Source organism: Cynoglossus semilaevis, chromosome 2 (genome assembly GCF_000523025.1).
Source record: "Cynoglossus semilaevis isolate Cse_v1.0 chromosome 2, Cse_v1.0, whole genome shotgun sequence".
Lineage (NCBI taxonomy): Eukaryota > Metazoa > Chordata > Actinopteri > Pleuronectiformes > Cynoglossidae > Cynoglossus > Cynoglossus semilaevis.
Window position 1 is genome coordinate 18,778,349 of NC_024308.1, and position 23,001 is coordinate 18,801,349.

The following is a 23,001-nucleotide window of genomic DNA, read 5'->3' on the forward strand; positions in this document are numbered from 1 at the left end:
TTTGAATTGTTATGCTGTACCAATATGAACATCATCGACCCTCATGTTAAGGCCTGAGAGAAGGTTTAAAGTGAAGTTGAATTGTCACAGGTGTGATGTTTCCGAATGTAACATCAGATTTAATTCAGACAGTCCTATTTTTAAACAGAAATGTTCTCCCATAGACATACAAAGGTCTGTTGTGTCTGTTTTTGTGTGCGTCTGTGTGTGTATATATAAGTGTGGGTGGGTGGGTGCTTGTGTGAACTGTCGAATTTACTCTGAACTTGTTTCACCATAGGCGGAGCTAGTCACACAGCAGCAGCTCCTGTCTGTGTGTGTGTGTGTGTGCAATTCTTCTTTACCTCAGAAGGCAGGACACACTGAAGTGAGGACAGATGGTGTAGAATGTCAAACGGAGACACCATGCGCTGATGTCTTTGTGAGTGGAATGGGTGAGTGTCTCTCTCGCTCCACGTTATTTACCACACACGGACGTACATGTGACTTACTGTAATAACACAGCAACAAAAACAAAAGAAGGAACTTGGTTTAACACAAGTGTGATTTGTATTTCAGGACATGAGCACTTCCTTTGACCACCTCATGTGTTTGCTGCACTTACTGCACTGCTGGTTCAAGATGGACGTACCAGCACCTGCTGTGATGTGAGGGGATTGGACAGACAGTAACAGATGAATCACCATGTCTCCATCATGGTCCATCTTCATCACTGTTACACTGCTGCTGCTCCAGCTTTGCACAGGTAAGAACTGAATACTTCACTGCTGTCCTTTTGTACGAATAGTCTGTGTAGTAATAAATGTAGATGAAAAACAAACTGCTTTTACCTGCTGAGAGAGAGAGAGTTCGATATTTACATTTACTAAAGGTGTTATGTTTTCATTTTAGGAGAAAAATCCTGTGTCATCTGGTCCAGCGCTGGAGCTGTGGTACAGAGAAACTCTGACTTCAAGGTCTACTGCAGTTTTAACTGCAAGTGTGAGAGACTGATGTACAGCGGGCAGCCACCCATGAAGCAGAAACACAGAGATGTAAATTCAACAACTGTGTATATAAATGTGGTGAACATCACAGAAAAGAGAACCTTCAGCTGTAGCTGTGACTGCCAACATTCACTGGATCCCTGTGGACTGGACATCTCAGTTGGCTGTAAGTAAAACGTTTCACGTCTTTGTGGACATTTATATAAAGTTTAGAGTGACTGCATTAAAAAGTGTATATTTTTAACATGTTGTTGTCCTTTCTCTTTAACCAAAGCAACATTGTTTTGTTTAGGTTACCATTGACCTTAACTTTTTTTTAATGTAACATTTGATGTACGAAGAAAAGAAGCTGCTTCCTCTTTTGCGTCTATTCATAGTGCAGGCTGTTAATACGGTGAAAAGTAAGTACAGTTTAGCGTTGCTTATTGTGACCACAGACCAGTTTCATATACAGAAGTTAAGAGAAGCCACTTTTATGAGTACTTAGTTCAGCACCTAAACGGAAAGGTGTAAAAAATAAAAAAAAAAAAGACTGAAAGAAATTAGTCTGAACAGACGATTTATTTATATCAAAGCTGAAAATGGATTTTTACTTACGCTATATTTAGAGTAAAAAAAAAAAAAAAAAGAAAAACCTCTCTGTCTTTCTGCCTTCGTCCTCCAGACCCACCAGATGATCCTAGAAAGATTTTGTGCATCTACAAGGTCATGAATAATGAGAGTGGAGACGTGCGGTGCACCTGGGAGAGAGGACGAGAAACTCATCTGATGGACAGTTCACAGCTAAGGTGAGGTGTAGGAAGCCATTTTATCGAAACAAGCCGCAGCTGTGAGTGATCTGTTCATGTTGACCAACGATACGTTTCAGGCTGACGACGGTGTCAGGAAATCACACTAGTAAACTGGAGAACGTCTTCAGGAGAGGATCCAAATCACTCTCCTGTAGTGTCACTGTACCCAGATCTGTCCAGCAGATCCATGTGTGGGTACAAACCGAGAACCCACTAGGAACAGCCGTGTCTTCTGTTCAAACCTACTCACTCAGTGACATTGGTAAGAGGGCTGCTCTGGGCAGTCTGCATTGTATTGATTCATGTTCAAAGTCTTTTTAATGGTTTTCGGGGGTTCAGTCAATCCTAGCATTCACTGGATGAGGCTATGTACCCTAGAGACAAACAAGCCTTCATCCATTTAAAGCAGGGCTGTCAAACATCTAGCCCGCTTGGGGTTTCAATCTGACCCGTTTAATGAATTTTGAAAGTAAAGAAAATACACAAACACTTCATGTTGTATGTGGCCCCTGAACTAAAATTGTGACCCTTTTTTGACATCACAAATTTTTGGTGACCCCACAGACATTTTAGCAGCTGTCATTTTTTGATCAATTACTTGAATTACTAATTCAGGCGACCACAATAGAATTCTCGGTGACTGGACATAGGGTCGCCTTAACCTAATCCTGTATAATTTTGTGCTGGAGAAATTCTAATTTCCAAACAGAAAGATTGGGGATCAGATGAGTGTTCTCTCTATGGCAAGAGTCCTAAACATTTCTGCACCGATGAAGCCTGACACAGTGTATAATGTGGTGATTGTCGGTTTTACATTAGTTATTACACCACTGTATTTTCTGGACTATAAGTCGCTCCTTAGTATAAGTCGCACCAGTGCCCTCTAGCGGCTGTTGGGGTGTAAATAACGAACATGTACATTTTCAGCGGTACAGGAGTAACAGATCCTGGTACACACGCTTAGAGTGCCCTCTAGCGGCTGGCAGTGTGAAAATAACAAACGTGAAATTATATATTTTAATATGTAAGTTGCACATGTGTATAAGTTGCAAACCCATCCAAAGGATGAAAAAAAGTGCGACTTACGTTCATTTCTTCTGTTTCCCTGCCATAATAACATTGTTGGTTTTTGAGCAAATAAAATCCAAATAAAAAGATCCTGTCTTTTCGCAGCCACACCACCAGCTCCCGTTCTTGTGCAGCCCGTGTGCTCGTCCCAGAGGTGCATCATCGAAGTAGAGCAGCGTGTTTTAACCGAGCACCTGGAGATACAGTACAACGACGGAAAAGAGACATGGACATCTTATCAAGACCAAGTAGGACATTCAGAAATTCAGATATACAGAACCCGATAAAATAAACGTCATTGCTCTACCAGCAATGTTTCCTAATTTTTTTCTTTTCCTAGCATCCTAGCATCTTAGCTGTTCTTTCCTCGCCCTCTTGTATGTCCTGATAACATCTTCCACCGAAGAGCTTGTCTCTGCACCACTTCTCTTTTTCTAGTTGTGTTATGTATCTCTATACTTATGTACTCTCCTCCTAAAAATGGGAAGTTGATCATAGCCATCTTTATCCTCTTTGCTAGCCTTTATTAATACCTTCACTGAAATGTCAGATGAAGGCTGCACCCATCACTGCTCTCTCTGTTCTGGAGAGAACTTTTACCACTTCATCTAACTTTCTCTAGAGTTCTCCTCTCCCATGTTGTTTGGATTGTGTCATTAATTGTCTATTAGCAGCAAAATGTATGCATACATTTTACCACATGCAAAGGATGAAATATCTAAATATATTTTTATCCACAGGATATGGTGACAGGCACACTACAGAAGCGATCAGTTTCCTCTCTGGAGCCTTACACGCTGTACTATTTCAGAGCTCGATGCAAATTCAGCACCGGACGGTGGAGTGAGTGGAGCACAAACGTGTCCAGCTGGACTGAAGAGGAACGTAAGTCTTTTCTGATTTTTTTTTTTTTTTTTTATTAAATTACTGCATTACGTTGAGTCTGTGTCTGAAGAAAGGCATTTTTTTTTTTTTTTAATTAAATTACTGCATTACGTTGCGTCTGTGTCTGAAGAAAGGCACACAGAAAGAGTTGACATTTATCTCTGTGGTCGTTTATCTGTTCATGGTATCAGACCATGTGTGATCATTCTGCTTATACCAGATCCCTCTAAGCTTTTAAGTCCTTGTTTATGTGTTCTGAAAAACCAAAGCAGTGAATGAACATTTGATTTTTGATTTTTTTTTTTCAAGTAGATTTTGCTTGTAGTGTTTCTGGGTGAACAACACTGATGCAGTACAATCATTAATAAACACAGGAAAGGTTTTTGTCAGTGGCTGGAGATCTTAAGATAATGGCGTGTGTGGTATGATTGTGTTAAATGCGTTTTCACACATTTGTCTGATAGAACAATGTAACAAACGGCTGTTGGTCGCAGTCGGAGAATAGCTGCGCTGCATGCTGTAAACAACAGTCATGGCTCGCAACGGAAACATGAATAGATTTCAACTGGTAAACAAACACTCACTTCTTTGATGTTTAAAAGGCCACTAATTAACCTTAACCTTATCAGACATTGTTTTTTTTTTCATTCTGTGGCCAGCATTCATTTTGACAGCAAACTCATGCCTGGACAGTGATTTTCTTTAGGAACCTCATGTAAACGGGAATTGATCAGAATCCTCAAATGTGGTTGCAATTACAACACACAATCTTTTTCGCCCTGAAGTCATTGTTTAGACATAAATTCCGTATTGCTCTGATGTGCATCACATCTGTTGCAGAACTTCCTACAACTGGTATAAATATTACAGGGTGGCACCCCTTATTGCACTTCCTCCACTGCCTTTTTATTACATATCACCCATCACGCACTGCAGCCGTTACCACTGCCGCTGTTGTCGCAACAACTTGCGGTGATCCAAATTTGTTTTAAATACTTGGAAAAAGACAAACAGTTGCTCAGGGGCAGTTGTGGCTCAGTGGTTAAGAAAGAGGTCTTGGGTCCAGAATGTTACAGTTTCGAAGCCACCAGCTGCCAAGTTACCACTGAGGTGCTCTGAGCATGGCACCGTCCCCACACACTGTTCACTTTGGTGATGGGTTAAATGCAGAGGTCGCATTTGGTTGTGTGCAGTGGTGTGTGTCACAATGTCACAACGACAAGGAGTTCACTTTGCTTTCCTACTTTCCTTAAATGTTGGGAAACAGTAAATCTGTACACCTGCCTAAAACATCTGCTCAGCACTCTGATGTAAATATTTACACAAAACAATATTGCTGCTGTTAAAATAAAATAACGTCGTTCTTTATATCTGAAGCTAAAAGACCAATGAGATCTTTATTGTTTCTTGTTGTTTTAGCTCCTACAGAAGGGTTGGACGTGTGGTATGCTGAATCAGCAACTGCTCCAAAAACCCCAAGAGTTTACTGGAAGGTACGTTTTGTTTTGTTTTTTTCCCCCTTCTTGAGTGTGTGTGCAGGTGTATTTGTCTCTCTGTTCTGAGGACAAGTCAAAACACTTCATCTTTCGTCATTGTGTAGACATTAGTAGATTATACTTGTGTCATATCCTCTGGTGCTAAAAGGTTGCTACAAGGTCAATTAACCAAAACCATTTTTGAAACCATTTGACTACTGCTGTTTATTTATATGCTGCCTTACTGTTTATTCTGATAGTGAAAATGAGGATGTATGTATTCTCTTAGACAATGACTGTACTCGAGTTGTCAGGAGGAGTTAATGTTTATCTCTATCAGTGAATTATTGCTGTTGGGATAAAGTCTCAACCATGTGCGTGATTCAGGGTTTAGCTGTAAAACAAAAGATAAAAAGATGAGGGTTGAGGTTGGAAATGCTTCTCAGCGTATGTTTGGTTTGGGTTAGGATTCCATTACGGAGATCACAGTGAGACATTCTGAACTGAAATGTTTCACTACCGCATCTGACTTAAAAGGTCATTTCTTGACCACTTCTGGTAGGAAGCACACACTTACACAACGGTAGAGAATCAAACCGGGAAAGGTAAGTGAAACCTGTCTGCTGACACGAAAGTTTCAGTTTACAAGAAAAGAGTGGCTGAAAAGAAACAATGTCTCACTCCCTCTTCTTGCTGTACATTTTAAGTCTTTTCTGATGAAACACCAGTCACATTTTGAATGCAATTTTGTTTCTAAATTGCAGCAACCTGATAAGTCCAGTGCAAGAGGGAAGATCATAGAGTACAGAGTCAGGGTTTACAGTCCAGACTCTGGAACGGAGCAGGTCATTAATGTTCCCGGTGATGTCAGGACGTATTCGCCAACCACCTGTGACAAATGTGAAGTGACAGTGTGGGCTCGCAACTCCAAAGGATTATCACCTCCTGCCAGTGTTAGAGCACCACAAATCACAGGTAAAAACAACAAAACTGCAGGTCTGGGTGAGCGGAAGCTGAGTCTTGAAAGGTGTTTTAGTAAAACATGGAGTCAGCAGTCTGGTGAAGTGTGTGTTCAGTCTTTTACACCAGCGGTGACTCATGCACACTCTCTATGACTCAATAGAGTCCTCTCAGGATGTGACAGTAATAACAGGAAAACAAAATGTCACCACCTCCTGGAGAATGCTCGAAATGGCAGCTCGGCACTCTTGGTTCGTGCTGGAGTGGTACCCTGAAGGTCAGAAACTGGAGGAGCTCAGATGGACCAGACTGAACAGGGAGGCCAATCATGCAGTCATCACAGGTGAGACTGTGTTTGAAGTCAATTTAAAGTGGTAAAATGATATCAAGTGTTCACCACTGTAATTGTTCCTGCAGGTGTTCAACCCTTTGTGTGCTATAAGGGAGCACTGTATGTGTTCTTCAACCAGAGCTCAGCCTCTAGGACTGAATTTGGAGGCATCACAGCAGCTGAGTCAAGTAAGTGATCATGAAACGTCACCGTGGCCGTTCTTACTCGCTTGTCGTTCGTGGTTCTGTGGTGTAGCAGTTAGCATGCCTGCCTTTCGTATCTGCCTGACACGCAAAGTGTCCTGGGTTCGAACCCCAGAGGAACCACATATTCCAAATGGCACCTCTGAGTGGGTTGCAAAGATTGTGGAATGAATAATGGACTCAGTTATTATTATTATTTATGTTTTTTTAATTATTATTATTTAATAAAAAATATTTGTTTTGCATTTGCTCTCTTTAGTTCCAAAGGTTGGTCCTTCGGTCCAGATGGAGATTACCAGACATACGTTGAAACTGTCGTGGACAGAGCTTCCCAGAGACATGCGAGGAGGCTGCATCACAAAATATACCATCTACTTAAAGACCAGCAGTGGACACCAGCTTAACTGTGAGAAGAGTTTTGTTATATTTGTGTGTTTTGTATTTGTGTGTTAATAACTGCTGAGAATTTTCCATAACAGTTTCAATATATAAATCAAATTCAAAACGTTAGTGTATACCTCTGTTATACCGTATATTAATTATGGTGACAAAGTTCTGTAGTGCTACGGTGCTATATTTTATTTCTTAACCAAATGAGAACCAATAAGACAATGCGTCCAATTGATATGCAATATTGATAATGGAGTTGTTGAATATTATTAATATTATTAATTCACATAGGTAAATGTTTGATATATACACAGTTCTAACAACAAAAGTCTTTGAATAATTGAAAAATTGGGGGGATACAAATTTTGTCTTCTTTTAAAGGTTGAGAAAAACGGATTTTTGCCAAAGTATGAATCTTATAAGATTTACAGATTCATAAACCGTCACATCGGATTTTTGCCAAAGTATGAATCTTATTCATATTCTAAGATTTACAGATTCATAAACTGTCACGTCACTGACATTTAATTAGCCATTGGTTAATAGTAAATAAACTGAAATGTTGCCCTCTGCTGGGGTTTTTCAGACTCCACACCTACATCACCTCGAAGATTTAAAATCAAGGATCTGCCTCCGTCTGAATACAACCTTTGGATGACTGCCTCAACTGCTGAAGGAGAAGGCCCAGTGAGTCAGGGACTTAGGTTCCTTGTTCAAGGTGGGCACCTTACATGAATGCAATATGCCTTAGTTAACAATGACTCCATAAATAGGAAAAGCAATTTCATTCATCCTTACTGCTGCTGAGGAGTCGCGATTGCGCAATGTTCACTTCGCTTTCTCACAAATTGTCTCCGAAATACTATCGCCGGACAACTGCTTTTCGTTGATCCAAATCAGTAGCAACTTCCACTTTCCACTTCTTCTAATGTCTGAGATCTTTGCTTGTTGATCACAGTCACTCCTTTGGCAACCTTAGCTTCTTTTAGTGCTTCCTTGTTCTTAATGATGGTACAACTTACCATACTTAGCCATACTTTAAAGAAAGATCCAAAACTCAAAAAACATTGAACTTCCCTTCCCCCTTTGTAAACACAGTTATGAAATACTATCAGTAGTAAATACCTAATGGCGTAAATTAACAAAGCCGGAAATGAACAAAGACACACCTTTATGATAAAGATTATAAATTATTATTATTCTTACATAAGGGTTATCTTCATTGAACTATTTGCTTTTATTCTGTTTGCAGAGGAAACTTCAATATCCTTCATTTCCGTGTTCTGTGGTATCGGTTTGGTTTTGGTGCTTTTGCTTTGCCTGTACCAGATTCCATCAGTAAAGCAGAAGTAAGTGAAAACATAACCTCAAACCTGAGTGAGATGTCACGATGTTACTACGCCAGGTCCATAATGCTTTGTGTCAGCACATTTAAACACATGGACTGTACTGTATATCCAGTGATATTTCTGTCCATTCACTTACTGTCGCTCTAATATATAGTTGGGAGCTTTAAATACCATTTCATCCAGCGGAGGCTTCAACTTCCTGGTGGTCAAAGCTACTCTGTGATCAATGTTATTATAACTTTTATTGAAGACAACATAACCAACAACCTTATGATAAATATAAAACATGATTTCGTTTTTTTTTAAAAATCACACATAGATGAGTCACACAGAGATAGCTTGTTGCAATATTAAACTTTTTTTTTTCTTCTCAGATTCTGGGTGTATTTTCAGTGCCTCATGCTGGATGTCATCCCAGATCCCGCAAACAGCAAATGGGCTAAAGAGTGTACCCGTGAGAAGGTAAAACAAATATATAAAGTTGTCAACTATTGAAAAAAATGACTATGCTTACAAACTCTTGCCTGTCTTTCGTTTTTCCTTCCAAGTTGAGAGATCAGAGGAAAGACATTTCATATACAGTATATTGTAATTATGAAAAGTCCAAAGTCTGACTGATGAGTCTCACACTGATCTTCCAAGTCTCAGGAATATGAAGTATATCTAACTGCAGGGATTGAAACAGACAAATATAAATGTATATTTTTTTTAACTGAACAGGGTACAATAAAGCTACAGCTACAAATGAGCTCCAGCGTAAGCCAGGGAGAACCGGATCCGGACCTGGTTGATATCGTGGAGCTTTCTGATCAGAGCAGCAACATCTGCAACTCCACAAATGCCTTCTCACAAAAGCCTTCGCACATGAGGCTCGGCCAACGCAGAGAATCATCTGCGCTGCTGTACCCTGTGACTACGTACATCAAAAGTTTTTCACATGAATCAGACAGCTCCGACCATACACAGACGTCTCTGGAAACAAACACCACCGTGGACTACATCTCCACACAGGGTCTGGGATAAACGGAGGAGGAAGAGGAGGAGGAGGAGGAGTGGAGTCACAGAGAGGATGAAGAAATGCTGAATTTCTTCCCCAGTCTTAACATGTGCATGGAACCCATGGGCATAGGGGGAGGACATTTAACTCTGGATACGGTCAAAATTGACTTTTGTAGTGACTTTTTTCAGAACAACTAGCTCAAACAAAAGATAGGTTTGTTGAAGAAGACTGTTAACGTCAGATGTATCAGCGTCTTTTAGATACCACACCCACTACCTCCAAAAGTTTACATGTGACTTACACAGCTGCCTCACACAAGACCAGTGGTTCCCAAACATTCTCTGTAGTGCCAAGTGTTGATTTTAGACACTGTAAGTCCTACAAAACTCATAGTCTCATTGGACTAAACAAATTCATTTATATATTAATAAATTCACATATCAGTGCAGTTATTCCTCTATAGACCAAAAAAGGCAAGATTGAAATAGAAATGTATTTGGCCCCTGTAGTACCTACACGCCCTCTATGGAGGCCGACCCCCTTTTTGGGAACCACTGCACTAGACAATCATGTTTGGTTTAAATTGTACATTCATGTTTCAGGCATTATAATTTTCCTTTCTTTTAGAATTACAACAGACACACTAATTGATCATAATTTATACAGGAATACATCAAATATAGGACAACATCATGTAAAGGCAATGGATATTCTGTGTTGTCCAGGATGATGTCCATAAAGCATAAATCACTCTAATTCTTTCACAGCAAGATGACCGGGCTTATTAAATGGAATTTAATGGTAAGTACTTGGGGTTGTATGCAGATCTACTAGTTTAAATGTATTTTTTGTACAGCTGTGTGGCTTAATCTTTGTGTTGTTTACATATTAACTTAAAAACTAGCCATTGAAAAAGCCATATGTCCTGCCAGGATCTTTAACATTAAATGTCTAGTACAGGGAAGTCAACTGGTCCCACTCTACATCCTGAGGTGATTGAATAAAAATAACACACAAACACAATAAAGTGTTGATTAACAACACATCTCTTTATACAGTTAATGTGATGAGCAGGCTTCTTGGTTTATGAATTCAAGTCCTTTGAGTTCGTACAATCTGACGAAGTAAGAATTAAAAAATTCCTTTTGACATTTGCAAATGGAATCAGCTGAAATATTTCTTTCAAATTCATTCGATGAATTCTGGTTCATTCTGAGGGTTGGAAAAGTAATATAAAGTAATATTCACTACAAACGTCACTCAATGTATTAATTGATTTATACAAGTAAGATGTACCTGGGTGACATTAGTGAAACTGGCAACCTCGGAGCTTGACGTCATACCCCTTTACCACAGTGTTTTGAGAAGATGTTATTTTTTCCCGCCCGGACATTTTCACACTTGACCAAGGATTACGGACTTAGGCTAAAGGAGAGTTTAATTGCTGTTGGGAACTTCTTGGACATAGAGGTATGTTTTTACGGTTAGTTAGCTTCGTATGCCCCTATCGGCTTATCGGTTTGGTTAGCGTGCTAGCACTGATAGCAATAACTATAGACAACTTAAATAAAGCAAAGCTGTGTAGAACGAGCGCTAACATGAACTGGCTAATTGATAGTATCTCGCATGCTAACATGGGCTAATGTTAGCCAGGAGGTTGGAGGTTGTTAAATTGTGAGACTTTCTGTGGCTTGTTTTAAATCCGTCAGCCTGAGGTACCACTGGAACCGGCCATCAACCAGACAGAGCCCCTGGAGGACACGGTGAAATTCTCCCAGCTCGGTACTTTTTCGGAGGACGTCACGAACACAGACGAGGCGATGGTAAGTGTTGTTGCTGGGCATCTGGTACAGTAGGTCCCATGGTAATTTTTGAAATGTACCCCCTATATACTGCCTGGGTGACAGTCGGTTCCAGTGGAACCTCAGGCTGACAGTAATAAAACACAAACAAACAAAGAAGTTTTCAAGAACCCCTTAATATATGTGAGTTGTGGTTATCCTAATAGTTGATGTCAATATACTAAGCGTCCAGCATGAGTGTTTTCAAGCTGTTAAATCTTTAATTAATTTACATTTTGTGTCATATAGTGGTTATGGTGATTACCAAACAGTGTTGATAGAGTTGGTAGTGTGAAAGGAATTCCATGGTGCTTTACAGATGTGACTTATGGTTATGAGTTTTGTTGTTTTGAGCCATGATTCTCATTGGACGAGCTGACACGTTGATGTTGGTGTGTTCCAGTAGTTCCTCCAACAGTACAAGTTTCCCATCTGTGGCAATCATGTGAATTAGGTTTTCTGTTGTACAGTCTGCTGCTCTTGCTCCTACTTTTTCAGTTTGAACCAGTCTTGTGTTCACACTCAGTGCCAACCTTAGTTTCTTCTAAATCAAAAATACTTTAAACCTTTTTGTATCTTTCTGCTTCTATTTTGGCTTCTCCCTCATTTTCTATTTAAAAAAAAACCCCAATCAGCTGCCTCCTTGTTCTTCATATGGTCATTCACATAATCAGTATTCCACTGATTAGGATCAGGCGCAGTTCTCAACTTTCGACACACTTGTTCACCTCTGGCCTCCAGGATGTCCAGAACCTTAGCAGAGCTATAAAGTCTTATAGATTTTATAAATCTATAGGACTCCACCTGTTCTTTGCGAGACTTTGATCACAGGTTGGTAGTCAAGACAGTACGTAATAACATTAGCTTATTATCATAATTATCTGTGCTAACTACCTTTTATAAATGAAAAGAAGTAATGACCCATAAAAGACTCTATAAGATGCAGGTCACTAACTGTTGACCTTCTAGATTGCTGATTGGATTAAATCTCAACATTAATAGTAGGTTCTGACCTTTTCTTTCTTTTCCTTTTTTCTTTTTTTTTTTTTGGATTAGACTAAAAAGTCCAGCCACATTTTATTAGAATTTCATAGTTTTTTTTTTTTTTTCAAAAATTCCTTTACAGTTGTTTGGTACATTAACAAATAGTAGATTGGCGTTATATTTATTCAGATCTTGTTTTCGGACAATCCAGTAAGGACGTGGAGCACTCTAGGGACGTGGATACAGACTGATGATTGGTTCATTTGCCGCCTGACTTCCCAGGAATCGGCTTATTGTGTAGTTGACACAGTCGATTCACTTTCCGTTAAAACACGCCTCCTCTGCGCTGACGTAGGTCTTCCCAATGTTGCTCTTTCCTAATATGGAAGGGAAGGACTCCGCGTTCCGGAATGATGTCATGCGTCTCCAGGTTTGAGGGATCACAACTTTAAAGCGAATTTTGTCAATTAAATGATGTATTTATTTACGCACATTTTTACGCATGGAAGTATTCCAGATATACCTTAACACTATGAGTTTTTGTAATTATATATTTTAATTGTCTTAGACTTTGATTATTAGAGATATATTCTTTTTATCAACGTGGTGGTTTATTATGTATTACGTTGGATAAGCTGAATCAACATCACATTAGATTAAAAGCGATTTTTTGATAAAGTAACAATCAAATCAGCGATAATATATTACAAAAGTTTCGAAATTGACCCGAGTACGCTGCAGTTTAATTTAAATATTTATGTACTCTAAATTTTAAAATTTTACATTTTGTGGTCATGATGTGGCGAGACAATGAGTGGTGCAATGGGGCGCAATCGACTTTCATATAACGGGTAACTTAGCCTGTGTTTCCCTCTAGTGTTGAATTTGAAATACACACGCACTGTACTTAATGTGTGTGTTTTTGGCGTTTCTATGGTTTTACATTGTTGTGTCATAAATAATTGAAAGTCCGTTTTTTTAACTTTCTCATTTCAGTGTCTGTGTATATAAATGCAATTTAAAATTATTATTATGTATGTTTATTATTATTATTATTATTATTATTAACAATAATAATAATGTAAAAAATGGTTTTAAGAAATAGTAGTAAGTGATAGAAGTTACCATGAAGATCACTTTTGGCGTTTGCAAACCATTTTTAATGTATGCAATGTTTCCTATATATGTACCTCATCCAATTATGACTGCTTTTGTATTACTGTGACCAAGTTTATATAATAGGTAATCTAAATTAACACTGTTGCAAAAATATGTCATAACATTTTGATACCTAGTTTTCGTAGATGCTTTTTTTGGGAGATACCACACTGATAATGCATGTTTAAAATTGTATTATAAAATTGAAATGTAATATTTTCCTTAAGATATATAAAAAATTAAAATTAACAAAGAAATAGGCACTAATAGTTAAAACAGGTGAAACATTTTTGTTTTCTTATTGGGACTTCCACTTTTAACAATAAGAAAGGAAGTTATGTTGAATTACAGAACTGTGCAATACTGAAATTTCCTATTGGTCACACTTTTCTTCAGCAATGTATTTTATCTTAAAACCTTTTCTTGTTATGTTAAATTTAGTTTGTTTTAACAGACTTTGTATTGGTATACACTGTGTAGAGTTGAGGGCAATAGTTTGTGTAATGTGTAGAAGTAATATGTAGCATTGCATAATATGATTCAGGAAGTCCAACTCTTGATTTCAATTTACTGAAATATCCCCCATTTCCCAAAGAGTAGCCTTATATGTCAGCTCTAAGACAACCACTGAGGTGCAATCAATATAAGCACTAATGGAATTTACCTTGAGGTACTGGATACTACCTGCTTTTGCAACATGTTGCAACATGTTTCATTGTTTGTGCAGCTGACATGGCACACCCACTTCTTTCTGTCACAGACTTACAAGAAACAGAGACAATGTTGGTTTTATATGCTTTAATATTTTTAAATATAATATTAGTTTCTGAAGTGCTCAGAATACACAACATAAAAAAATCTTACAGTATTGTTACAAATGGTAAACATAAGTACTCAAAGTTGATCTTATGTACATATAACAATGAGTGAAACCCCATTACGTTAGAAAAACAAGTAAATCTTGATGCTTTTCCAACTTATTTTCTCACAATAAAGAAAAGAAAAGTACTTGGTACTGAAAGTCAAAGTCAGGCGGCTTTGGTTACAACTTTCCAGCCCGAAAGAAATGGCCAACCCGCCCATGTTGTCAGGCCGTTGTGGCTATCTCAGGTTTTCACATCGTTTAATACTGAATATTCTCATTTGGTAGCCATGAGAAGGTCCGTGCAGAGCTGGGTGTAAATCAAGAAAAGGTCAGTCCAGTCCAGTTCTGTGAACAGCACGAAACAAAAACAGAAAGCCATCCTGCATATTGCCATGCCCCCTCTGGTTCATGGCCACTGTAGGACTGTCCCACGCCTTTCTTTGCGGGACGCGCCGCTGGGCTGCGCGTCGCACACAGAAACTTTAGCGGGTCCAACCTTTGCGGCGCCGCATCATCCTCAATTCCCCTCACGATTTCTGGAGACGCAGCTGACCACCTTTACAGGAAGAGTCCGTTTCATTCAACCACAGTCTGTACTCTCTCGTCTCCACCGCTGCTTCTGCCTCTTCAGAAAGTCTGGAGCTGCTGGGTCAACATGAGCTGGCAACCGCTGTTGACGTGGTTCATCACTTTCTGCTTAAGTTGTGCCACCTGCTCACGTAGCATGTTGGCGGTGGACGCAAGTTCCGAGTTCTGGGACTTGAGGTTCTTCACTTTATCCTCCAGCCTCGAAATTCTCTCCAGCTTCCTTTTGCGGCACTTAGACGCGGCGATACGGTTACGCATCCTCTTTCTCTCCGCCTTGATGCGCTCTTGGCTTTCCATGTCAATCGGGGAGAGTGGTGGGGTCTCCCCCGGCATTTCGGGCACAGTTTGGGGCTCCTCTTTGAGCGTGGTGAGCCGCGGATGCTGGGCAGAGGAGGGCTGACCGTAGATGGGTAGTTGTGGCGCAGCGGTGAAGGACATAGTTGGGGCTGAGGTGGTGTAATTTTGAGCCGAGGCTGTGGTGTTTGCTGTGTTGAAGGCGTTAAGATCCTCATAAACAGGTGAATCGGAACGCAGAGCGCCGTTGTTGTTGTAAACAGTGGCTCCCGCGACAGAGGAGATAGGCGGCAACGCACTGTTGACAGTGGTCTGCGGGGCGGAGGTGACACTGACATTAGGCTGGGCCGGCATGTGCTGGTGGTGGAGCTCGGCCAGAGCTCGCACAAACCCCTCAGCGAAGCCCTCCTGCTCATCCGTGACGTTTCTAGGACACACGAACTGGGTCGGTGTCGGCGTTGTGGTGATGAGTCCGTTGCTGGACTGGATGATAAGCCGCTCCAGCTCAGGAGAAGCCAACTTCAGTAAGCCCACGTCGGGGGATGTAAGGATGTCGCTCGCCTTGGCCCGCAGATGAGGTTTCAAAGTTCCGGACGGATCGGACAGGTTCAGCGTCATGTTGTGTTTCAGAGCTTTGGCGTCGCTGTATCCGTAGCCGGTGTTTTCGTGCTGGGAGAAAGCGTTGAGTGAGTCTTCATAGAAAGTAGTTTCCATCTTGGCATACATAGAAGAGAAACTTCCCAAAAATAAAAAAGCAACTTAAGTGTCTTGTTTTGTAGAAAGCAACTTTTTGTCACTTGTCTTCTTCCTCTTTTATAAGATGAGAGAAAAATATTGGTTTCCAAAAGACTTTTTCTACTAAACAACTTCCAAACTCCTGTCAGCAATGGTGTTGACACAGGAATCAGGACTTACGTCTGTCAGGTGCCGACGGCTGCTGCTTCCCAGAGTATTTGTGACGCTTTGAGTCACAAAGTCTTAGAGAAAAGTTTTCCAGTCAGAGAACAGCACAGAGCGCGTCCGCTGTTCCTCTCCTCACTATCGCCTGGATGTGTATTGGCTGAGCGGAGTAACGTGCAGGCAAACCTTATCTGCTGCCGCTGCCTCTCTAAAAATAACCATGATGTCATGACAGGGCTCTCCCATTGGCTGGAGGGCGTGTCGCGCACAAAGGGCGTGTCTAGAGTCTAGATAAGACGCGCCCCCTTGCCTTCCAACGTCGACCACCCAGAAGATTCTAAGTCTCGCGGTGGATTGTGGGATGACGTCATCTTGACAGCAGAGCGAAGCGCGCTGCATTATGGGATGACGTATTGTTTTTGAATATCTGGTTACCCGCTCTGTACAGTAAGTGGCGGGAGAGCCCAGTGTTCACTATGTCAGTCGGATTTGTTTTTGTATTAAATTTATTTTATAACAGTAATTCTACTCTTTCAATATTTACTTGAGATGTTATTTAAAGTTCTTGTCTTGGAGATAATTTTGCAACGTGGCAAAGAAGGGTTGACTGACAGAATTTTGACTAAACGTTTAACTAGCAATTCCAGTCAGGCACCACATGGTCAACTATTAAAATAACTGTTATTGTGTAAATTATTGATATTTAAAATTGAATGTATAATTGTCTTTAAACGAAAACCTGTAAGTGGGTGTTAATCTCTTAAAAGTGTGCACATCTTTCATCAACTGGGATTAACTAGAGCCCCCCAGATCCTTTATCGGATTAAGAGGTAGAAAATGGACTATAAGATAGATAATACAGGTTAGTACGTTTACTGTTCCACATTGTCTACATCTAAGTGTATGCTCTTGTCTCTGTGGAATCAACCGCACAGAATTAAAAAAGTAAACGAAAGACGTTTAAAAAACAACATATGTAAACAAGTAATATTATTTCCCAAATTCAAGCGTTCACAGTGAAAAGAAATGACTTTTAATTATCCAAAGAACAGTGTCAAGTCCAACTTATTGACTCACAATGCAATAACGACAGTAAAGCAGTCTTTCGTTCAGATTTATAAGGATCTGAGCATTAATTCAGTCATTAGGAGACAGATTTAATAGACCATTTTACTTTTACTAGTGCAAAAAAAAACACACATCGGCAAACCTGCATTTAAGACTTTTTTTTTTTTAATTGCAGCACCTACAAATTGTTCATGAAAGAGCTGCAGACTGCCTGTTCGTCCTCGTAAAGACCAAGCATATTTCCTACTATCCTTGTCAGGTTCTGTAATTAGTGTAGTTCAGTCCATTGTCCCCTGGCCTCTGGTTAGAATTCATGGTGGGTTTAATGGCACAAGGTTAACTGGTGTGTCTTAAAGGTTCCCCTCCAGTCTCCACACTCCCAGTGTCTGGGTCATCGTCTGCCGAGCCAGCTTTACTGCCAACAATCTCCTGTACACCATAACTAAATATGCCCCCCATGTGTGACAGATAGATCAGCTCTCTGGTGCTTGCTGGCTCAGAAAAGCTTAACCAGATCATAAAAAAAAGTCTGATTTTTTATGGCCACTTATGTTGCCTTACTGTATCAGAAGCAGTTAAGTAAAGGACAAATGAACTGTCTTGGTAAAAGTTGCCTTTTACATAACTGTATTAGATAAAATTACTTTATGTACTTCTGTATTTGTCAACTAAGGGGATTAATGTATTTTATTAGAAATTAATGTAATTAATTGACTGTTGCTATTTATTTTCTTAACTTGGTAATCATATCAATTAAGTAGTTAAAGATAAGGGTTAATTTAAAAAAAAAAAGTATTTTAACGATGGACAGAATCACATGCACAAACAAAACACATTATTATTCGTGTACGCTGTGGGAAAGCGTTTTTGTTTCACCAACCTAATAAAACCATATAAAACTCTCCAAAAGTCGAACTTTGTGAAATAATATTTTATATACGTTTAAATTGTGCTCCTCAGAGAACCACTTAAATGTTTTACCATGGTTAGAATACTGCATGAATTGGCCCTTCATTTTTTCCTTTCCATCATGCATAAAGTTTAATAGGGTAACCACCTTATAGTACTTTGCCAAAAGTACTATAAGGTGAGAATGTATGGGAATATTAACCAAGAAGAACTTTACTGCGAACAACTTGAGGTTGGGATTTGCTGTTACAGTTTTTGTCTGCTCGGGGTTATTCGGTGTTACCTATGTACGTTGTAGTACCAAGAAATAACAAATAATCACAAATTTCCCACTACAAACATAGTCCCCTGTAAAACTGGAGAGTACTGACTTCACCAGTACCACATGTTATACATCTACGGTACGTATGGAGGTTCACAACCTTCCCCTGAATCCAGGTGTCAGTGAACCAAGGAATTTTATGTTTTCCCGTCTGATGTCCTCCAAAATAGCTGGCGATTTATAAAACGTTTAATAATGGCATGTTTTTGCCATTATTAAACTTTTGAATACGAGAAACCGATTTCTTCTGTTTTCTTTGAAACATCCAGACCCTGGTTGTTCACCGCTATTTACTTGGCTTCACTTTCAAAGCTACATGATTGTTTTTCCAAACCGAGGCCATCTCAGGTCGCGCAGTGAATAGCAGTTCACTATATTTAATGCTTGTACCAGTAATGAGACTCATTTTAACAAGTCTCATACTATACATTTTAAAGTATATTTAGTTAAGCTGTTAACAAGGCATTTGAAATTAATGGTCCCGTTTACTCCACCTCCAATCCATTTTCCAGGTCAACGGGGACATTTAAATTTTAAAACACAATTTTAACTTTACAATTTAAAATCAGAAGATATGCAATGGACTTAAAAAATAAAATACTGATAATCCATATCAGGCAGAGCAGGCTAAGTGAAACATTAGAGAACCAAAAACATAAAAAAATCCTTTAAATCCATGATAGTAGAAATAAAGAAAATAAAAAGAGGTTGAGGGATCAAAGTTTATGAGACTCACCATCCATCCACTTCTGTGATGTTTCCCTAAAGGGGTTCAAGACTCATTACACCCCCTCTAAATTTTGCTTCCATCACTCTCTCTCTCTGTCTCTCTCTTTGTCTCTTCTTGGCTCTAAGATGTTGTTTTAGTAGCTTCTCTTGGCAAAGTCCCACAGCGCACACTATTTATAGTGAAAATGTAAAAAAGACAACGATAAAGTGAAACTTCTGAAAGAACCGAATGCAAAAGGTTTCGGTCACACTGTGAATAGATAGGTAGTTACAGACAGTGAGACAGAGAGTGAAAACAATGACTTCTTCAGTTGTTGGTGAGGAAAAAAAAGTGACTTAAGTTCTGTGTTGAACTGGCCGGTAAGCTTGCACACTTACTAGTAATTTGTAATTAGTCTTTGTTCATGTCAACAGTTACAACAGTAACTGTGTTGCTTAACACTGGACAACTTAACAAACACATTTAGAAAATGTGGTGTGGTAAGGTTGTATGGAAAGTGAGTGCTGTGAGACTTAGAAATGTATTGAATCGGATGATTCTATATGGATTATACTATGTACTGTGTAAAGTAAAAGAAAAAAATACTAAAAGTAACCTGCAATTGGGTTCAGAAATAAACAATAATTTGTATATTTTCGTATTCTTTTCACAAAACCAAACCCAAACCTTTAAGGAAAACTATTCTTCTTTTGTCTTTTGTTTTTCTTGCTGCTCTACATCTTTTATTTTCAACATGAAGTGGGTGTGCCCTCTACCCTCTCTGCCCCCCCGCTCCCCCCCCTCACACACACACACACACTCTGACAGACTGCATTTGTCATCGTGATGTCACATTGTCCTGGCTTTCTCCAGTTGCCGGAGTGTTTGATGTCCCACAGACTGTGTCTTTTTGGACGGTGATTTAATCAGTTTGCCCGTAAAATGAACTGCGATTCTCCAGTATCCTCAGTCACAAAAGACAATTAAATGTTGCCAACTCCCTGGTTCAGAATCATATGGGACATCGATTATCCCGCCGTGGTTTTGACCCTTACTGCTCGTTGTAAGTCACTCAGGCAGGTGTAATATGACATCATTGGGTCGTGTCAAACACACTGCAGTTTCATTGACTTTAGTTTGTCTTTGTAAAAAAACAAAAAAAAAAACAAGTCCACCTGAAGGGTGACACAGACAAGGATTTGTATGTTGCGGGAGCGTGTCTACACGCCTTTTTTATTTGTTGCCTAGAAGTAATTTAATTTCAGAAAGTGAGTCTGTGCCTCTTTATGTAAATTAAATAACCTCATCTAGCAAATGAGCAACAGCAGGGCTCTCTGTTCGCTTCTCTTTTTTTGACACACGCGTGTAGTGAGGGACACACAGAAGCACAAACATGCACGGGCTAAGTAAGTAAATGGGCTTTTTGACACTGCATTAAAAGGGTGTGCACACGGTTTGTATTTGCGTGTTTGTGTGTGTGTCTGTGTTTGTGCGAGTGGCTGGATGGTGCTCGGAGGGGCCGAGGGGGGCGGGGTTGAGTTGAGACCTCAGCTGCCTCTGTAACAGGGAGGCGAGTGTGTCACTAGGGAAAATGATCGATAGCTATTAAAACCCACCATTGCCTGAGACCAGATGGAGTTCTATTTGTGTGTGTGTGTTTGTAGGTGTGTGTGTGTCTTTTCTTTGGGTGTATTTCTGCAATGATCAAGCAGTGTTTGTACAGGTGGGACACGACACAGAACCATGGCTAACCTGTTCCACTCCATTTACCTCTGCAACTTAGGGGGACCTCCACACAAACCACATATGTTTTGTGTGTGTGTGCGTGCGCGCGCGCCGTGTGTGTGTTTATGCTGTTTATGTTAATATGACGTTGAGGTTGTCAGTGTGGGTTTACTCGTGCAGTTATTTTAGCTTGCTTTCAGAGGCAATAAAAATACGGGCAGAAGAAGGAGGAGGGGGTAGGTGTGGTGGGAGGGGTCAGAATCTGATCGGACTCGGAGTGATTTTTAAATTCGAACGGCGGTTTTAGACTGTAGTCGAAGGAAAACGCACATTATAAGTTGTTTTATTTTGCATCGAACGACAGAGAGAGAGAGAGATAAGGGAGAGTATGACTCAGACCATGTGAATATTTAACCTAAATTATACCAAAGTTTTATCGAATATAAAATAAGTACGGTTAAACTTGATCTGGCGGACTGTGTTCCTATGAAACACGAGACCACTGCAACTGCAAAAAGCAAATGCCACAACTTCTGCACTGCGCAACCACACGTACACACACTGACAAAAATGAGCACAGACACAAAAACACACACACACACGTGAACACATTACCACCACCCTCCTCTGAGACATCTATGAAACCTGATCACATATCAATAGTGTTGTGGTGTTATGGTTGTAGGAGTAGAAAGCTCAGATGCTTCTCTGGCAGTTTTCTAGCAGTTTTCTACCATGTTATACTGTAATAACTAAATGAAAAACATTGTTGTTTGTTTTTCAAATCCTGATTGGCTCATGTGTGTCACTTACAAGAACAGGGGTCCTCGACTTGCGTCAGAGTTCCATTCCTAATGTTCAACATACCGTAACTTGATTTTCGCAGTAATTCAGAACTGACAAGTTAGTTCCAATGTCACATCATAATCTAGGACATAAAACATTAGAGAGAGAGTCTGATTCATGCTTAAAGAGACATAATGAAGGGAAAAAACAAACACGAAAGGCAGTGAAGTGAATCTGGCAAATGTAAACAAAGCTGTCGTCCATGTATAGCGTCACGTGACGACATATTAATCTGCGCCGCGTGTCCCCGTGCGCACTAGTCAATGCACAATGTAAAATAATATCAAGTTCTACAGCCAGTGTTTGTCTTGGCCCTACTCCTGTAAAGCCTATAGACCTATAAGTGACTGCTGAAAGGTTGTAAAATATAATATTGTTTCTCGTAAAAAACGAAGTGCAGTATTTACATTTGTTTTCTATAGGACTATCTATAAAAAGTGCATTTATATGGATTATCTGTCTATCTATCTATCTAAAATATATACTGCATGTATATATGTGTATGTGTATATGGTTATATATGTATTTATACATATATAACATATAGATATATATTTGTGTGAACATGTGTGTGTACACCTAGCCTACACACAGATTTATGAGTGTACTTGTTCAGTGCTAGGTTGGGCGAGGCCACGGAGAGGAAGCAGGAATACATAGTTAACTGACAGCACTTTGTATTGTTTTCCAGCAAAACTCCAGTGTGTGTGGGTTTCTAGTTTGTGTGTGTGAGTGAGCGATGGAACATGTACCTCTCTGTTTCGCAATGCTAAGTAAACAGTTTAAGTAACACGCTTTATCCACTTGCGCTAAAGCATTAGCGTGGTGTCCAAACGTCAAAGACAACGAAGGTGTTCGTCAATCATTTTTCATCTCATTGTCTTCATTTATTTTATTACTTGCTTCCGTATTGGCTCTAATCGTCAGTCAGTTTCCCCTCCCGAGTGCTCTGCTTATAATCGTGGATTTGCTAACAAAAATGCTGATTGTCTTGTTGCCAAGCCAACCAAGCAACAAATATTTGGAGCAATGTGGCACCTTCTACCAACATTCCAGGAGCTGCTGTTTTGGAAACTTCTTCTGTCAGATGTCTTTCTCTCCTCTTTCTTTTTTCCTTTATCCACCCATGCACCCCTCCTCCCTGCCCCAGACACACTCACACTCACGCTCTCTGTTTCTCAATCTCTCTCTCACACACCCTCCCCTCCTTTTTTTCTTTTCTGCGTCTAGATAAATGGATTCTTTGTTTCCTTGTTAAACGCATGGGTTGGGACAAGTGGTTCTGTTTAACAGCAGGAACACAAACTGTGACTTGGCACTGATGCAAATCTGGAGTATCTGTGTCATTAAAACT

At 39.8% G+C, this 23,001-nt stretch overlaps 2 protein-coding genes across 2 annotated transcripts; one reads left to right on the forward strand and one right to left on the reverse strand.

Annotated features, from left to right (window-relative positions):
- Positions 1-97: 97 nt before the first annotated feature.
- il12rb2 (interleukin 12 receptor, beta 2a) lies at positions 98-9,894 on the forward strand. The gene is made up of 16 exons (XM_008307207.3): positions 98-434; positions 559-745; positions 892-1,152; positions 1,651-1,774; positions 1,855-2,039; positions 2,951-3,093; positions 3,586-3,730; positions 5,150-5,223; positions 5,970-6,180; positions 6,329-6,508; positions 6,583-6,684; positions 6,959-7,105; positions 7,676-7,807; positions 8,342-8,438; positions 8,813-8,900; positions 9,159-9,894. The coding sequence occupies exons 2-16, from the start codon at positions 685-687 to the stop codon at positions 9,459-9,461; spliced, it is 2,253 nt and encodes a 750-aa protein (XP_008305429.2). The 5' UTR covers positions 98-434; positions 559-684; the 3' UTR covers positions 9,462-9,894.
- Positions 9,895-14,204: 4,310 nt separating this feature from the next.
- jun (Jun proto-oncogene, AP-1 transcription factor subunit) lies at positions 14,205-16,254 on the reverse strand. Its single transcript, XM_025052424.1, has 2 exons — positions 16,084-16,254; positions 14,205-15,904 (listed from the first exon to the last, which is right to left on the reverse strand). Exon 2 carries the CDS (start codon positions 15,892-15,894, stop codon positions 14,914-14,916), a length of 981 nt encoding a protein of 326 aa, XP_024908192.1. The 5' UTR covers positions 15,895-15,904; positions 16,084-16,254; the 3' UTR covers positions 14,205-14,913.
- Positions 16,255-23,001: the final 6,747 nt, after the last annotated feature.